Source organism: Notechis scutatus, chromosome 3, assembly GCF_049901735.1.
Source record: "Notechis scutatus isolate UNSWTSFEM ecotype Mainland chromosome 3, rNotScu1.2, whole genome shotgun sequence".
Classification (NCBI taxonomy): domain Eukaryota; kingdom Metazoa; phylum Chordata; class Lepidosauria; order Squamata; family Elapidae; genus Notechis; species Notechis scutatus.
In genome coordinates, this window is record NC_142011.1 from 53,941,618 (window position 1) to 53,961,140 (window position 19,523).

Here is a 19,523-nt window from a genome sequence, read left to right on the forward strand (position 1 = left end):
CAAAAGTACAAAAGAAAATCATAAGAAAAATAGCTAAGGAAAAGAAAAAAGGAAAAGGAAAAATATAGGGAAAAGGGGGAAAAGAAAGAAAATGTATTGACTTTTGACTCCCTTTGGTGCAGTAGACATCAAACCTCAACTTTTTACTGTTACATAGCTATTTCTATAACAGTGGGCTTTATTGTTGAGATAACTCTCATTTCTAGTTTTGTGGTTTGTTTGGGGATTAATGTTTGTTCTTTGTAACAGCCCTGAGGACAATCTTGACTTTGCAGACTGTGCTCCAGTTTTATGTGTATAGGTTTTCAAGCCTTGTTCCAACCTTGGTTTCGCTAAGAAAAAATGGGAGCAGTTCTGACAGCCATTCTAGATACATATGCTCTAACTCTTGAGGAGTCAAAGTTTGAACCCATTACAATCCATTTTACTTGGATATGTTGGCTGCCAATTGGCCTAGGCAGAATAAAATGTGCCTTGCCAGTGATCCCAACTTTGTACATTTAAACTTTCAGGACCCATCCTGAATTTACTCTTCAACTCTTCTTGGTCAAGCCAACAGCAAGTTCAGTCAAAAAGTATTAAAATTGCATGTACAATTTGTGGCCTTTCCTTTTGAGGAACCATAATCTTGCTCTATGCATAAAGGGTGATGAGTCACTCCCAGTTGTCCTGGTCTTCAAAAATACTTAATCAAAAAGAATAATGTAATTATGGTGGGAAAATGTTGTCCTGATCATGCTGATATGACCTCAGAATTCATGCATTGTATGGTTTTGTGTCTTCTTAAATGCTTGCAAGAGGAATGTTTTATTCCAGTTACTGGAATCTTCCAAGAGAAAGCTTTTCAGGTTCAATTAAGATTCGCAGGCTTCTTAATCAGCAAAGAACTTTTTGTTGCCTTGTTTCCTTTATACACATATATTTTCTGTTCGTAATGTGAACAAAAACATTCTTTTTGTTAACAAAAGATAACACTGGTTGGATGGAAGCATTATCCTTTTGCTGTGCATAATGTTACTGCTGTCATCGTTATCCTCATTTTATGTTGGAATAATGCAACAAACGTGAGAGTAAATCCCACAAAAAAGAATTATTTACCCATTTTACCATAATGCAAAAAGTATACAATATGTATTCCTTTTTACTTCCTGGATTATGGGAGATCATCTGGATATAGGAGGCATATGTATTATTTTTTGTTTGCTGCTATGTTTATTGGGATTGCAACAGTGTTTTCTATTTGCTACATGGAAGGAATACATTAGAAAAGTAAGCAAAACCCTTATCTATGACTATATTCTCAGGATATATGGCAATGAAACATTTCTAACCAGGCTGGCATAAATCTGTATGAATCCATATAGAGTATTTTTGGAAAATCAGTCTTCTGTATATCCAAGCTGTTTTTCAAGAGGGATAGGAGATAGTCTATTCAGAAGACAATCTCTCTTTCTTAAAATAGCACCACAAAGATCACAAACTATGCTTTGAGAGTACTTGTTTCTCTAATGTTACTCATATCCAAGACACTGAATGATTATTGTAAAATAAAAGGGGGGTGACTTATGTCAGGGCTAAAGGAAAAGTATTCTTTTTTATGCTTTTTCTCGACCTTTTCAATATTGTAATCTTAGAGGAATTATTATAGAATTTAATGAGAGATTTTATACATTTTTGTAATATATCATCAACCCTCCAAAGTTCTCAGTAGAGTGCCAATTTCTAATTAATTATTTTACTAATTTCTGTAAATGCATGCAATGACAGCCACATTTTTGAGTAGCAATTACAATTAATTAATCAGTGCATACTCTTGCATCAGTAACAATGTCATTACTCAGCTTTAAATGAAGCATTCATGTTACCTTAAGAATAAGTTTATAAATGCTTTACCAGTGTAATTTTTATACAGTAGTCCTCAAATTATGACCAGCTGCTTAGTGAAATTACAAACAGCATAGGAACAAGCCTTTTGTTTTACAAAGGCCAGAAATAAAGCACTTCTAGCCTTTGTAAAATGTCATGCCCCCCCCTCATCCACCCACATGGTCACATGACTGCATTTGAGGCCTTTGGCAACCAGCTCACCCTTACAGCCTGTTGCAGAGTCACACAGTCATGTGGTATTTTTTACCAGTTTCCAGCAAAAGCTGCCCATTTGGAAGAATGCTTAAGAACTGCAGATTCACTTAACCATCATGATTCACTTAATGACCACTGCAAAAAAATCTGGGTGCGAGTGCCTCAATTTATGACCATAATGATTTACCGCCGGAAATCTGTTCCCAGTTACAGTTACTAATCAAGGATTACCTGTAAATTATTTTCTATTTCCAATACATTTAGACTCCACAGACAATTTCATAAAAGTTCTATCTTTAGTCCCCTATCTCAGAAAGCTGTATTGCCTCACCCTGCTGGGAGGGATGAGTAAAAAAACTCCAGGAGTCTATGCCAGGAGTTCATACTCACAGAATAATCCAAGCGAAAGTCCCCCCATTGGAACAGATCTGACTGGGGGCTGACTGGAACAGATCACAAGTTGCTCATAGGCAGGTTCTAAGTTAGGCTAAAGAAGGAAAAAGGAAGCCAGCCAATTTCCACAATATGATCTTGAGCATATATCTACTGTCCTCAAGGAGAACATCAAAAATTGTTTTGAAGCCTCGAACCTCACTGATAGAGAAACAGAGGAAGTGTGAAATTTATTTAAAGAAGTGAATGTGAATGTGAAAGGAGACAGCCAAAAATGGAGAAACAGAAGACAGCAAACTCGATATCAGGGTGGGGGGGTGGGGGAACTATTGAGATTGCCAAGAAGAGAAGCCAAGAAAGACAAAGATCTCAGGAAAGAGTTGAATAAAGATCTTCAGAGAACTATTAGCAGACACAAGAAGCAGTATTACAGTAAGACATCAAAGATGGAAATAGATTTAGAAAAAAGGGAAAGTCTTTCAAAAGATCTGTGAACTCAGAAAGAAGTTTCAGTATTAAATTGTTTAAATTGTTATAGTAAAGGATGTCAATTGACAGATAGTACTGTAACTGATTCAAAGAAGATCAGATAAAAATGGGAGGGGTATACTGAAATTCTGTACAGTAGAGAGGTCAAATCCAAGAAAACTAAGAAGGTGTACACTTCACTTACAAGAACACCTAGTATTATAAAATGAAGCTAGGTTAGTACTCTGGTTGTTACCAAGTCAGGCGGCTACAGGTCTTGATGAAATAGTTATAGAAGCAAGAGAAAGAATTCAAGTTCTAACCAAGCTATGCCAGCAAATTCAGAGAATGAATGGCAAATGGATTGAAGTCTACATCCTACCATAGAGGATACAAACTATTGTATGGGTAGTCCTCATTAAGCAACCCACTCATTCAGTGACTGAACAAATGATACTTATAGCTGGTCCTCAAAGTTCTGGCTGTTGCACCATCCCTACAGTCATGGGATCATGATCATGGGCGCTTGTTAACTGGTTTGTACTTATGACCATTGCAATGTCCCATGGTCAGGTGATTGCCATTTGGGATCTTACCTTGCCAGCTTCCGTCAAGCAAAGTCAATGGGAAAGCTGATTGGGAAGGTCACAAGTTGCTCCAATAAGCCTCCCCCAGCCCTGCTATCCTGCTACCACACCTTGCTGGCTACCTGTGTACCCTCCCCTGCTGGCAGCAACCATCCCTAGATCTGAAATAATTTGTGTATATTGCTGCAGCCACCTATGCCCCTCTCCTTCACCTGGAATCTGGGACTTGCAACTTCTTGCTGACTTTGGTTGTTGGAAGCTGGCAGGAAGTTGCAAAGAAGTTCTTGATTAATGACCTTCAATCCTCATTTAACAAGAGCAACAGGGCCTGGTGAGATTGCCATTCCTAAGAAATGCAGTCATGTGATATTGCTCTTCAAGACCATTTAGTAATGGAAATTCTGGCCCCAATTACCATTGTTAAGTAAGGACTACTTGTACAATATCTTTAATTTCACATGCAAGCAAAATACTTAGGATCATCTGATGCAGATTAGAACCCTACATGGAGAGAAAATGTTTAAAGTAGCTTTCAAAAAGAATAAAAAACACAAGATATTGCTGAGACACACTGAATAATTGAGAACATCAAAGAATATCAAAAAGAAGTCAGTATGGGCTTCGCTGATTATAGAAATGTCTTTGATTGTGTCAATCATATCTAGCTGCGGAAGGCACTTGGAAAAATGGAAATCCTAGAACATCATATTATTCCCATGCAAAGCCTGTACACAGTAAGAAGCAGTATAGATAGAACATGGTAAAACAGACTGACTCCAGGTTGGCAAAGGAGTAAGATAAAATAGTCTCCCCTTATTTACTCAACCTATATGTAGAATATATATTGAGGAAAGCTGGACTGGAAGAAGAGTGTGGTTTTAAAATTGGAGGAAGACACCAATGTGAGAATGAGAGATTACAGAGTAACAGAGTTGGAAGGGACCTTGTAGGTCATCTAGTACAGTGATCCCCAACCTTTTTTATGCCGCGGCCCGGTACCGGCATCAGCTGGGCGCCGCGGCCCGGTACCGGCATCAGCTGGGCGCCGCCATCTTTTTTTGATGAAAAAGTGCTTCCGGTGAGCTTTCTACCCGGAAAAGCTCACCGGAAGCACTTTTTCATCAAAAAAAGATGGCGGCGCCCAGCAACCAGCGGCCCGGTAGGACTTGTTCCGCGGACCGGTACCGGTCCGCGGACCGGTGGTTGGGGACCCCTGATCTAGTCCAATCCACTACCCAAGTACCCAAATGGCAATCCACTACCCAAGTACCCAAATGGCAGTCCAGTCTCTTCTTGAAAGCTTCTAGTGATGAAGCTCCCACAACTTCTGAAGGCAAGCTGTTCCATTGGTTGATTGTTCAAGGTGTACCATCTTTAGGATGAAGCCAGTTCCTTGCTATTATGTGAGGATTTTTATTGCAATATTATTAAGATATTGAACATATGTTGATAATATTATTTGGTATATTTGATAATCTTGATAACTTTTTAATTATGCTTTGCTTAGAGTTAAATGGTTGAAGAGTGCAATGAACAAATACTAAGATAGCTTAGATAGACAGAAGATAACTGCCCAATGTCTCACTACACCAGTTGATTCATATGCTACCGAATCAGGCAAATGCTGTATTCAAAGTTGTGAATTCATTCATTTGCTCTGGAATTATGTTTAAATAACAAGTTACCTCAGCTAAAGAAAGCTGGTCCTAAGAGACATGTTATACAATGGGAGAATGTCTATGGAGATTTTCAATAATTCAGGTCATGGTTGTCCCAAAGGTGCTTTTTGAAAAGGCAACTGGGCTTTCTTTGTTTTTCCTGGAAGACATTTCACTTTTCATCCAAGAAGCTTCTTCAGTTCAGTTCAAGTTCAGTTAAACTGAACTGAACTGAACTGATCTTCAAGGAAAAACACAAAAAAAGTCCAGTTGTCTTTTGAAAAAAATTGATACAGATGAAATCTTGTTAATTCCTTCCCTCATTTGAAATTTTCGGCAAAAGGATGAAAATGTATTATTACAGTCATGATGACATGATGGTGGGTTTTATTTTTGTTGCCAGTATAATAATAAAAAATTCCTTGATAGTCAGTTTGTCTGCTAAAACTATGTTACATTTATTTTATACTGAAATTTAACAAAACATGACTGAATTATATAAACACGTGGTAGATCATTTCTAATAAAAAAAAAGTTACACATCTGCATTTCTGACTTCTGTCCTGCGATTCAGCAATATTAAAAATCTAAGTACTGGTATGTAAAGCAAAGCAAGAAAAACTAAACAGATTCTCAAATAATCTTTTAAAAATAATAAATGACAATTTAGCTGCAAAATGTTGAAAATACTCTCCTTTACTCACCATCCCTTTATAAAAATTCCTGTCTTGCATGAAATTGTTTTCAACTATTTAGGTCAAATAGATGCTCCAGGCATTTTCTTTGTGATTGTGGGTTAGACAGATGAATATTGCTTATATCACTCACAAACTTTTTTTTTCGCAGGCTGCTGTTTGGTTACATTAGGCTAATGTGAACAGAACATTAAAAATATGACCTAATATTATAATAAAAAGAAGGCGGAGTCAGAGAATTGGAATATGCTAAATCTTTATCCTGTTGCTTTTTTCTAATATGGCTACTTGCTTATACAGAGCAAGAATAATAACAGATTATTTTTCTCCACACTCTAAATCAGAGCACTTCTTGATACAAAACTCTCTTCTCTTCCTATCTTGGAAAATTCTGCTTGCATGCTTGCCATTTATATTGTTATCTTATTCCTGGGCAACAAAAAGGAGTAATATTATTTATTTATGAGACTTATATAGCTGTCTATTTTATGGGCCATAACTCCCGGTGGCTCACAGCAGTGATAAGAACATAAAAAAATAATAAAAATCAACAATCCCCCTCACCAAGAAAAGCAAAACAACTTTTAAACAACTCTTTTCAATCCATTAAAAAAAAAACCACATTAGACACTTTGGGGGATGATGTCACTCTCTTTTACATATTCCTAATTTCTCCAGCTCACGCTTATATATAACCTGAATTCATGCTCATCCATATTCCAGGCATACAAGTAATCATTGGCCCAAGTGTTGGGAAATCTGCCCCTTGTGGCTTCTGCTAGGCACAGCTAGGATCTACCAACTGAGTCCCATAAAGACCAGGGTGTATGTACAGTAGAAGGGAAGTGGGATTGAGCTTCACACACTGATTTGAAGGCTGCTAGGTTTTGTGGCTGAGATCTACCCCTGGCCTTGGACATCTCTCGCTCTCTCTCTGTGTGTGTTTTGGCATCTTCAAAATGGGCAAATGCTTCTAAACAATTTTCTACATGCATATTCATCATGAAATGTGCAAATGAACTGATGTATGGTCTGTGTCCTGACTCACTTTCTTGATGTTTCTCTTGCATATTACATTTCTTTCTTGCTTTCCGACAGTCATTTAGTCTGGATGGTGCTGGGTAGCTGTGATGGTTTATTACCTTCCTTGCATAGTGTAGCCAGGCGGTTGGAAACTATAATTACTTGTTTTAAGGTGTTTAACAAGAAAAAGGAAAACAAAACATCCACATACCCTGGAGGCACATACAACCACTCTAGCCTATTGTGGAGTTTATGTGCCTCCTGCTCTCCACAATGGCCTTGTATTATGATTTATCTCTGCACTATCCTACCTTCCCAAAGCCTTCACACCGGAGAAAGCTGATTATTATATCCTATAACATGCCTTGCCCAGGACTGCTTAGGCCAGTTCATGTTTGAGGTGTGTCTTATGTGTTGTGTGTTCTCTCTCTGTGTGTGTGGCTGTCATAAGAACATACATATATACGGAGTGCATTTCTTCTCACGATCGCCATACTCATTCCTCTTTTCTTCCCTGGCCGCAGCCCAGGCTCCGATTCCAGGTCTCTTTCAAATCGCATCTACGGCACTTATAGCCAGTTCGCATACTTTCAAAGGCTGGGGGGGGGGGGAGCTTCCTTCGATCCGGTGCCCTCCCGCTGCCTAAGACTTTGACTCCCGGCTCCCGGTTTGGAGAAGGTTGCAATTCCTTCAAGCCGGACGTCACGCCACGCCACAGGCACCTGCCCCCAGAGACAAAAGAGCCTTCGCTCTCCGTTCCCCCGTCCCACCCCCGGGAGAAGCGCGGATCCAAATCCCCGCGCGCTTCAGCGGCTGCCCCTGCCGGTTGCGAAGGTGCCTTCCAGCCCTCCGAGGCTGACGCTCCCCCGGGCACCGGCGCAGAAAGGGCGAGCGGCGGGGAAACAGGTTCCTCGCGGGGGTGGGTGGGGAGATCGGGCCGGCGCGCGCTCGGGGGCGCGCTGGGTGAGGAGGGGGGAGTGGGGTGGGCTTCCCCCGTTTGCCCAAAGCTGGGCTGAGGCGGCCCGCCGGCCGTTTTGATTCTGAAGGAGGTGGAGCTTTACTGAAATCTCCCTCCGTGGACTTGAGGGGAAAGAAATTCTCCTTTTTTTGCCCCCACCCCCCATTTCTGAAACCGCGGCGCGTGTGGCGAGAGAGAGAGAGAAAGCGCGCTCCACCTCCAAGCTCGGCTTCTCGCCGCGACGGCCAGCGCTTCACGCCCGGCTGGTGCGTGGGTCACCGCGGCGCTTGAGCGAAGAAACACGTACCGTCGAAGGGAGCCACGGGGGGAGAGCGCGCCTGCTCGGCCGCCCGCCCGCCCGCTGGCTGAGCCGGGGCTACGCTTAGGGTTCAGTGGCAGCTTGGTCTCTCCGGCTAGCCGGCGCGCTCGGCGACTTGTTGAGGGGCGCCGCTCTCCCGTGCTCTCTCGCTCGCTCTCTCCCATGGAGGAGGACGTTCTGGACAAACTCGAGGACATGGCGTCGGTGCAGGACTTCGACCCCCTCACGGGCAGCATCCCGGCCACCAAAGTGGAGATCACGGTCTCCTGCAGGTAAAAAAGAAAAAAAAGGGGGGGGGAGGGGAAGCCGGCGCGGTCGTCGAGGAATGGGTGGGGTTCGCGGGTGACAGGGAGGATGAGGAGGATGGGCGGCGGGGCGGATGGGCGGGTTTCGGGTGGAGGTAAGACGGCGGCAAGTTTCTCGGCGCGTTAGCTGCCGTGAACGCCGTGAGGCGGCGGCTGTTTGCCGCCGGTTCGAAGTTTCCGCCCGGGCAAGCCTTTGGCTCGCGAGGTCCGGCTACTTTGGGAAGCGGCTTGGGAACTTGTGTGAGGAAGCAAACAAACAAACACACACACACATACACACACACAACGAAATGAGGTTGGGGGAGCCCGCCTCGAGCTAGCGGCGAGCTCGGATATCGCGGAGGGGTCGGGCTCATGGTGGTCGACCCTCCTTTCCCTCCCCTCCTCCTCTTCCTCCTCCCCGTTTCACAAATACGAACGAAGTAAATCATACGCACGTGCACAAGGTCCAGGACGAGCCCGTGGGCGTGGTCTCGGGGAGCTGACAGGTAAGGGGCGGGGCTCGTAGGTTCGGGAAGGCCTTACCTGTAGATGGACGGAGGGAAGCAGGGCCTTCGTTAGCCTCCCACCCCCGCTTGATGGGCAACTTGGTGTGGCCGATTGAAAGATTTCCTGGAGTGACTAAGGTGAAGCTAGGCTCCCATAGGTAGACATGCAATTAGTGGGGGATAGGGACCCATCAACTTTGGGGGATCAACTTGGAGGGAATAGGTTTTCAAGGTAAGAGCTAGATCCGGAGGAGCTGCTTTGTGCGAGTACCCCATTATTTTCAGCGTTGCGTGTATTCTGCTGGAACAGCTGCATGTGAAAAAGAGAAAGCCTGTGTTCAATGAAAAATGGATTCTCAAGAAGGCTCTCCTTTAATCCTTGTGTCTCCACCACCAAGGCCAGGAAAGATCTGGAAAGTTGCCTCCAGTGGGATGAAGGAGTTCTAAGTTACCTGAACGGGCTTACAACAGTTTCATATGTTAACAAAGATATGCCTGCTTGGTGTGGCTCCAACAAACTTAATTCGAGGGAATATTTTACTTAGATTGTGCTGGATAACGAACTGTGAGAGGTGACCTATTCACAAATAATGAAATAAGCATGTATTTGGGGAAGAATAAAAACTCCTGGGCTATTAAACCTGCACTAAAACATTGTTTATTACATTATGCTGAATGAAAGAGGCTTTTGTAATACCAGAAGTCTACTGTTATACAAATTCACTTTAAAGCACTTTAAAATTCCAGTAAATATTACAAATTCACTAAGTGACATGGATCTAGAGCTTATGGGAGACCTATGCATAGAGAACTAATACTGAACTCTTTGACTCAGTTTTGAAGTGGAGGAATTGATGGATAGATGGAAGTTGCTGTGGACTAGAAAAACTTGGGTTTTAACCTCCTTCCAACCAGTTATGGAAGCTCACTAAGTGACTTTAGACCTTTGACTCAACCTATCTCACAGGACTGCTGCTGTTAAAAAAAAAGGGAGGGATGGGTCTCAAATGTTCTGAGTGAAGCTCTCAACCTCAGCAATTTTAAGATGTGTGACATCAACTCCCAGAATTTTCCTGCCAGGATGCTAAGCTGGTAAATTCTGGGAGTTGAGGTCCAGGCAGTTTAAAGTTTACGCTATTGAGAAGCACTAAAGAAAGATAGGATAAGAATAGAGGAGAATATTTGTACCTCGGGCTTGAAATGAAGGGTCCTTGGTGCTCTCTGAGTTTGCTTGTTTTCTTGCAGAAATTTCATTACCCAAACTAGGCAACGTCATCAGTGCTGAATATCTATGGAGATTCTCAGTCATCCAGATCGTGATTGTCCCAAAGGTGCTTTTTCAAGAGGCAACTGACGTCCTGGTTTTTCTTTGAAGGCGTTTCGCTTCTTGGATGAGAAGCGAAACGCCTTCAAGAAAAACCAGGACGTCCAATTGCCTCTTGAAAAAGCACTTTTTGCGATCATCAGTGCCGGGATAAGAGTCCGACAACAAAATACAAACAATAAAGTAAGATATTTTGCAACCTAGATATCTCCTTGGAGCAATTAAGAACCCCAGATTTTTACATATATGCAAATGCTGAATATGGTGTGTGGTTTGCAGTATAAGCAGGATTGATGTTTTTGCGTATATGATCCAAAATCATTTTATAAATCGCATCACAGGATAGAGAACAGGTTCTCACAATTGTATTTCATAGCAATTAATCCAAAAGAACCCATGCCACAAATTCCCAAGCCTTGGACAGATCTACACAGCAACCTTACCCATTTCTGTGGGCTATCACCTGTAAAGCATTGTCTAGCCATATGGCTGAGGCAACCTGTAGCTGTATGCTGGCATGGTAGAATGTGCTGAAGTGACATGATCTGTGTTGCAATTGAGTCTTCTAGTTTCCCGTGAGACCATCCCTTCCATCTGATGCCTGACCTGTATTTCTATCCCTCAGCTGTGAGGGAGATCACAACCCTGGCTACCACAGCCACTCCCCCCCCTTCTAAAACCAGTTGGTTGTCTGGTTACCTAAGTGAATATGAAATTGATTAGGATGTCCTTGGCTTAATGCATATAATTGGAAGTCTTAAAGAAATAACTCATCTCCTGTTCCTCTAAAGCAGGGCTGTCAAACTCCTGGCCTGCGGGCCAGATGCATCACATGCTGGCTACGCCCATGCCCGATTTAGTGAAGTTGGGGGGCAAAAGTTCCAATACATCACATGACACGGCCATGATGACATGAGTTTGACACCCCTGCTCTAAAGCTTGCTTGGCTGGGAATGTCTTTCCCAATAGCTACTGTCCCCAGGATCCCCAGTTCCTCATTTCTTCTTTTCACATAATGTTTTTGGGTAATTTACATCACTTACGATGTTTACTGAAACTCCAGTTATTCAATGGTACTTAATCCAAATGACTGTCCAAATCCAGACAACCACTAGACAGCAGCCAAGAGATATAAAATCCCAAGTGCTAGCTGCCATCTATTGGTCAATATAATAAATAGGCAAGCGGCTGATTTATATATTTAAAGATTGGAAAAAACACAGCATTAATGTGGGAAAGAAAACACGTGTATGTGCATTAGTAATGATTGTGCATGTCAATTAGAGGAGGATTTTCACATTGTTTGACAGGGCTGGAACTTCAGCTGAGAGAACAACGAGCATCTCCCTTTGAGTGTTGTGCATTCAAGCTGTGCAGAGAAGAAAGAGCACAGCACAGAACCTTCTGGTTGCATAGTAAGGACTTGCTATAAAAACAGCAAAGCCTAGGGCAGAGTGGTTTCTGCTGGCTCTGAGGCAGGAAGGGAGCTGGGTTGATACAATTTTCCAGGGTTTTACATCCATCTCAATACCTATGCTGTATAAGGTATCTTATGGGAGGGTCAGTTGGTTACATACCTTTGTGGAAGTAACCGTTGTTGACCCAAAGGTGCTTTTTCTAGAGACAACTGGACTTTCTCATTTTTCTTTGAAGTTGTTTCACTTCTCATCCAAGAAGCTTCTTCAGCTCTGACCAGATGGTGGGGAAATGGAAGGATTTATACTCCTTGCAGACCATTTGCATTCTTTTAGTGTGTTGTTAAGGTCACCTGGAGGTTTATCTGTGTCATCAGGGTCTCCTGAGTGGTACAAATAGATGTGGAGCCTTCTTGGAACTGTTGGAAAGACTGTGTTGTAGATTGTAGATTTCTACAAACATCTACAAGCTCCCCCTCTGTTGAGAAAGGGCTGTTCAATTTTGACACAGGTGGCCTCTTTAACCCCGCTTTCAAACCAGCGGCCCTCTCTGTCCAAAATGTGGACTTTGCTGTTTTCAAAAGGGTGGCCTGTGTCTTTTAAATGCAGGTGATTTTAAACCTCCAGGTGACCTTAATGACCTGCTAAAAGAACGCAAATGACCAGCTGTTTTCAAGGAGTATAAACCCTTCCATTCTCTACCATCCAGTCAGAGCTTCTTGGATCAGAAGCGAAATGTCTTCAAAGAAAAACCGGAAAGTCCAGTTGCCTCTTGAAAAGGCACCTTTGGACCAACCATGACCTGGATGACTGAGAATCTCCATAGACATTTAACTCTTGTTGAGTTCCACAGGATACCTTCCTAGCAACCTGGGTAGAAATCTATTGATTTAATATGAAATTTACAAAGGAAAGGAAATTGTCACCAACCATAAGTAAAGTCTTCACTCTGGCACTATTCAGTTGGACAAACAAAAAAGTCATGAAGCAATGTACAAACTCAACCTGCTTGCTTTGTTATTTCAGGTGATGAGGAGCCCTAAATAAACTAAAAGCTTGCATACTGCTTTTATGATGTTTTGGTTGGATTTCAGGTAAAAGAGTAAATTGATGAACCAGATTAGTCAGGTTACATGGGAAAAGAGGATGAGAAATTAAGACAGTGGAGTAGGAACAGAGACATTTGCATTCAAATATAAGCTTGTATATGTGATATACAGTATTTCATGTTGAAACTGTACATCTGCATACCATAGAAGAAACATTCTTTTTTTTATTACATGCTAGTTAATTTGGAAAAAGAAATCCCATTTCAATGCTAATATTCAACAAGTTTTATCTTGACCCAAATACATTCCATACATGCAGTTTTTTGTAATTCTTTTTTCCACAGACAAATGTAGAAGAGAACTTTTGCAGACAGATTAGATTCGGAGTATTTTTAATGCAGCAGGCCAAAGAATGTCTTTAGACAACCAGAAATTGTCTGCCTAATCCACCTGACAATTTCAGTACCTCTGTTTGCACTGACACAAGCCAACATAGTGTTTGTGCTACACTTTTGTGACTCAGGCCCTTGGTCTGTTAGTTTGTTAATGAAAACATTCCAAATAGTGTAGGAACTTTTATTGTGAGTAGTTCTAATTTGTCAGGAACACTTTCCCCCCTTGCACTGAAATTCTTTAAAGAATATGACATCTTAGATCTGACATTCAGTCTGAAGTATTGCTTTTCTAGGTGTTGGCTAATTGGGTCTAATTAGCAGGGTCATTATGAAGCAGTGGATTGAATCATATGCAATCATGATTTTTAACAATTTGAGCAAAATGGAATGAATGCTTTCCATCCTGAGTCACCAACATTCATTTAAAACTAGCCTTACCCTGCTTTCAAATAGAGAGAATAGGGCAGGGGTGGGATTCTACCGGTTCTGTCCACCTCTGTAGAACTGGTAGTTCTGAAGAGCAGCAGACAGAGAGCATACATAGAACCGGTTCTATGTCTGCTGCTGTTTTGGCCCACCCGCCCACCTGGGCTCTTGCCTGACCTTTATTTCCTGCTTTTTCAACCACAGCTGATTTGTGCGACGCAGCTGCGGTTGAAAAAGCAGGAATAAAGGGCTTTTCCAACTGCTGCGCACTTGCATGCAGCGCTGCTCAGCTGTCCGGGCAGCTCAGCACGTCATAAATTGCACTCACGCAACATGCACAACTCTCGCGCATGTGCAAAGCACACATCCACGCATGACGCAGAGCGACAGAACCTGTAGTTATACCGGTCGGATCCCATCCCTGGAATAGAGCAGTGAGACTATATTCAACACAATTAGTGCCATGAGTTGATTGTTTGTGCCTCATACTTCACTGCCTATCTGGGGACTGCTTTTCTCGTAGTTTGTTGAATCAGCAGAGTTGACCAACTTCATCTATCACTTTAAATAGCAGATATTTTCAAATACTTGTGTTACATTTCCATAAGTATTAGTTAGGTTTGGATTGTTTTGATTTAGTATGCTGTGTGAACACAGTCATTTTACTTATTAAATTTGTATGGGCACCTTCTTGACACATAATTCTGGGTAGCTAACAATCAAATTAAAAATATCCAAAATATCTATTAAAAAAGCAATGTAAAGCAACATTAGTGATTGTGAGTAGATCCTTACAGTTTTTGCTATGATTTAAAATGCAACTTCTGAAACAGTTTGGGTGTTTCCTTTTTTCCTTAACTTTAACCAGAACCAGGTCCATTCTCTACTTTTCCTACTTTAGGAAAGGAGCTTCTTCCACTTAAGATAAAAAATTTTCAGTTTGAGTTGTGATTTTAAATATAGTTACAACGTTTTCATGTTTTATTTTTACCTTTAGCCGATTTAGATGGCCTATGAATGGAACACCAGTATATCAATAATAAAGAATATTTAATTCTCCATTTGTTCAAGTTATATGGCTATCTAAATGAATATATTGTTGTCCCTTCCTCCAGAAGACTAATGACCAATATCTGATACATTTCAGAGTAGGACCCATACAAATGTGTATCTATGTTTTCTGTTCCCACAATTATTTGCAGAAACTGAATCTTCCTATGCTGCTTAAAGCTGAAATTCTCTGGACTATCATCACATATCACAAAACAGCTCAGGCAGTGTAGCTTTAATGTCACTAGTAAATCCCTTTGGTTGCTTAACTATATGTTGACCTCAGCTGTAGCCCTACGGCCATAAATTCTAAATTGTTGTAAGAGCAAGTTGGCAACTTCCAAATTGCCTTCCCTAAAGAATTGCATCATAGTGTGAAGCTATTCTGTTACAAACATCCTCCAGCACTTAACTTTTTGCACACAGTGGAACTGCAAATATACAAACTGCCATTTTACTACATGAATTTGCATTCAATTTCAGAGCTTGAATTAAGGTTATGGCTGGGTTACCCAACCCCTGGTCGGTGAACCAGCACCTGGTTGCGGCATGCCAGAAAACCGGGCCACACAAACAAGCAAAACCCTATTTGTGGGATGCAGGCAGCCCCTTCCGGTCCGTGGAAAAACCTTTCTCCCCAGAACCAATCCCTGGTGCCCAGAAGGTTGGGGGCCACTGGGTTACAGAAATGAGAATCCATCCATGTTTGGGTAAACTGATGGCATTTACATTGTACTGCAGTTTGTGTGTAGTTATGAGGTACTCTGTAAGAATTCCAGTTAGTATCCAAATTTTTTCAACAATTGGCTAAGTCCAGGATTTCATACATAGACAATGAAGTTGAATAGAAGTCTTGTATTTTGCTACTGTATCACTTTATTATTGCCTTCAGCCCAGTTGTTTTAAGGAGAGTAATATACCCTTTGGAAGTGCAAAATGCATGTATAGAACTCCCAAGAGAGAAACATCCTTTCATCTGTAAACTTGAACAGATGGATTTTCAATTGAGATGTAATTCAGATTTTCAAGAATTCTTTAATTGCCCTGAATCCAAGCTATATCCTTTAAAGCATGATTCCTGAACTTTGTCCAGAAGATTTTTCTTCTTTTATGATGCTTCCACCTAAAAATGAGGTTGACATGCCTACGTCTTTATTGCTTAACTGTTCACTGCTATATAGTGGTCATCTGGATTCATGCAGCCCAAACATACCTTTAAGCAAGAAGGCATTGCCCATGGTTCTGTAACTAAACTAGCTCAGATATTGTTAGCCACAGACAAGCCTATTATGCTTGAAGTTCACTCTTAAACTTAGCAGGATTTCCACACCTGTTGAGATTTTTGTGCCTGTTTCTGAGAGAAAAGTGGCAGTTAATTGTGTGGATGTATTTAACCTGCACTTTAAAAAAAAGTAAATGGCAATTTCAAGGGAGCCTGGGAGAATTTATTTTATGTGGTCCAGAGTTCTTGATTTAGAAAGCAATAGGGAGCAATTGATATCCCAGCTGAAATAACATTAAAGAGTTGATGAACTAGATCACAGGTGTCAAACTCACCACATCACGTTGCCGTCACGTGATATATCACAACGTTTTTTTCTCTTTGTGGAGCTGGGTGGGTATGGCCTGTGTGTGATGCTGTCAGCCTTCAAGATTTTCTCCCTTTGCTTTGCATCTTTCGGCTGTCATAAGTAACGGGGGGAGGAGGGGGGATATGGTTATGGGAAGTGAGCTGGAGGTGTTACAAAACAGAACTGTATAAGTTGGGGGGGAGGTTCTTCCTTAGGCTTCTATCCTATGCTATGCGCAGCTGCAACTCTTTATCAACATATGTCAAGGTCAACGGACAGAGGCTTCATCACCACCTGGAGATGCCCACATGATGATATACACAACTTTTAATTGGATGAGCCAATTGAACTATTGGGGGTGGGAACGTTGCCATCACTTCGTATATGTGATTTACATGCCCATTTTCTCAGATTCAGAATTCTTTTGTTGCTACCACTTGATTTCCAGTAAAAGATATCTTTTCTCTGATTAATGGAGTCTAAGTATTTCTTTCTTGGATTTTGAATGGAGCACAAGCTGACAGACGCATCCAGCTTGATGGCCGCCAGTTTGACCCCCCTGGTTTTAAGCATTTAAACCAGGGAACCCCAGTTGCCTCATTCACACAACTCACATTTTCCCTGCATTTACTTAGTTTGCCTGGTTTGCTGATACAGTGCACCACGAACTTGAAGGGCTGAGTTTGGATAGCATATCAAGCTTTGTGGTTTAATGAGTTTGTGGTTCAATGTAGGGTATAAAGCCAGCCAGAGTTTCACGGTTCTGAAAACCTTGAGTACAAAGATGGTCAATTCTTTAGTACTGAGGATCCCTCAGCTTCCATGGTTATGAAGGAGAGATGTTTCATTCAAACCTGCATCAATCTGAATTGGGAAAAAGCACTGATAATCATGCCTTCTCTGCAACTGTTAAAGCAGGGTTAAGCCTTTTGGGGTCTCACAGCCACGCAACATTTCCAGACTCTTTCTCTCTGTATTTATGTATTCTTTAAAATCCTCCCGACTGCACTGCTGACTTTAACGTTTCCATCATTTTGAGACAGGAAGCCCATGAAAACAGTACTATAAAAATAAAACTAGGTTAACATTTCTTTCTTTCTTTTCTTTTTAAAGGTGCACTCCAACATCCACCCTGGCCCCAAACTCAGATAGTTTGAGTTCCATCCCATTGCACATCATGGCCCATTCATTTTGCATAACCACCCTACCCTTTGGAGTCTTCATCCCTACCCCGCAGCTCATTAAGTGCATGAAGAAGCTGTCTGCCAAAGGTTTTCAGCCCTGTTAAAAGGGGCCAGATATTGAATGCCTGAAAGTCTTTTTCCATAATTCAGTTATATTGTATTGCCCTTATGGAAAACCTCTGTGCTGAGTTAAACTGCTGAGATCTAGTCCATTATTGATTGCTTTGGCTTCTGACAGCTCGCAGGGGCATAGGAAGATATTTTCCCAGATCTGCTGCAGGAGTTTATATTACGGACAGACACCTGACTTTGGATGGATGTGCTCACAGCCCAGTGCTGTGGGTTTCTCCAATAATATGCCTTTATATTTATTTTTTAATAGTTCATCTATTTGGTTTTGATTGTCTCTTCCCTACCCCAGCATTTGCACCAGAACCTTGCTAAAATATTTGTGTGGCATTTTATGCTTGTTGATTCTTTGATATGAGGATTGAAGCTGTGCAGTATTACAGAGTAGATATGAGCAATCGAATGTCATATTCAAATAGTTTCAAAACCCCTGGTGAATAGCATCAGAGACTAATACCTTATTATTGTTTAACTTATCTCTTCATCCTGAAAACTTCCATTGCTTTGCAATTTGTGATTGTCCCCTTTCTCCTTTATAACCTGAAAAACAAAGCAAGTTGGAGTGCCTATCTCCTTAGTAACCCCTGTCCTAAAGGCAAATTTAAAAACTCCCATTCATTTATCTGTCATCAGTGAGTACCTGATGGGTTTTTGTGGCCCCCATGGTCCTATTGATTCTGCAAGAAAGTATCTGCTCCAAGGTATCCTTTTCAAAAATTTTCTCTTCCATGTACTTCAGTTCTTTGTCTTCACTGCAAAGCTTTTAAAACAGATCCACGACTAAGTGTCCTTTTTCAAGGGGAGACTATAAAGAATTGAGGCAAATGGAGATGGCAAAAAATGAATCTTATAGACATTATTGACACATTAAAAATAAATCACTAAGAAAAGAGAGGCAAAACACGTTCACATAATTTAAATATCACCCATTCAAAGATTTAAAGTTTTAAATATTTAGTGGTAGCATTCCTGGCAGCTAATAACTGAATCAGGTATTTGCATTGATTTTATTTATATGTCTGAGGAAACATGGACAATGAACCTGTAGCTGTCCTATGACTTTTCTAGTTTCTTTAAAAACTTTCATCCAAAATGGTTGTCTCATTGGGTCCTATAATTAAAGATGGCAAAATATGCTAGTTTATCTACAACTCCACCAATACAGTCCAGGAGGATTATACAATTCCATATATAAATTTATGATAGTTGTACTTGGAATATTGTGTGTAGTTCTAGTCATTGTACAGTGTCAACAATCCTATTGCAGAGCTGTAAAGGATTCAGGAAAGGACAACTAAAGTGATTACGAAGCGAGGGCAGTTTTCCTGTGAGAAAAGACTGCAATGTTGGGAGCTTTTCAGTTAAGGAAAAAGCAATCACAAGTTTTTTTAAAAAAACATGGGAAGAAAATTCTTCCCTAGTCAGGGCAGATTCCCAGATTTATGGACTTCATTTCATATAATTCCTCAGATAATCTGGCTATTACTAACAATTCTGAGAGTTGAAGTCTTCGGGAACAGGGGTCTCCAACCTTGGCAACTTTAAGACTTGTGGACTTCAACTCCCAGAATTCCTGGGAGTTGAAGTCCACAAGTCTTAAAGTTGCCAAGGTTGGAGACCCCTGTACTGAAAGATGCCCAGATTGGAGACTGTAGACAGTGGGTTTTTTTTTTCTCCTCTCCCCAATATTACAGCGAGAGGAAACCATATGTATGATTTGGATGAGAGTATTAGTGAATCAAGTCTCCAAGAAAGAATGTTTGATCACAGAACAATGAATCAAAAGGATTTGGGGAACAAAAGATAAAATACCTTCGTTTCTTAGCCTAATACTGGGTGACACTCAGGAAATGCTTCAAAATTAGAATAATCATGTCTGATGCTTACAAAGAAAGATATCTGCAAAATGACAGAAATACCCTTAAACGAGTCTCTGAACATAAATGTCAGCTATTGCGGGCTAAAATTTGATGTAAATCACTATCAGGAAAATAAAAATGGATA

General features: G+C 41.2%; 1 protein-coding gene across 3 annotated transcripts in view; it reads left to right on the forward strand.

Annotated features, from left to right (window-relative positions):
* The first annotated feature begins 8,345 nt into the window (after positions 1-8,345).
* Positions 8,346-19,523, forward strand: part of CPNE5 (copine 5) — a 130,400-nt gene continuing 119,222 nt past the window's right edge. For 2 of the 3 annotated variants that reach the window (XM_087959961.1, XM_087959960.1), the window contains exon 1: positions 8,354-8,455. Coding sequence is in view for 2 of the 3 variants with exons in the window: in XM_087959960.1 (XP_087816086.1) it covers positions 8,379-8,455 (77 nt within the window). In the remaining variant the exon portion in view is untranslated. Of the gene's footprint in view, positions 8,456-19,523 lie in introns of all 3 variants that reach the window. The other variant, XM_026677889.2, reaches the window with a different exon arrangement.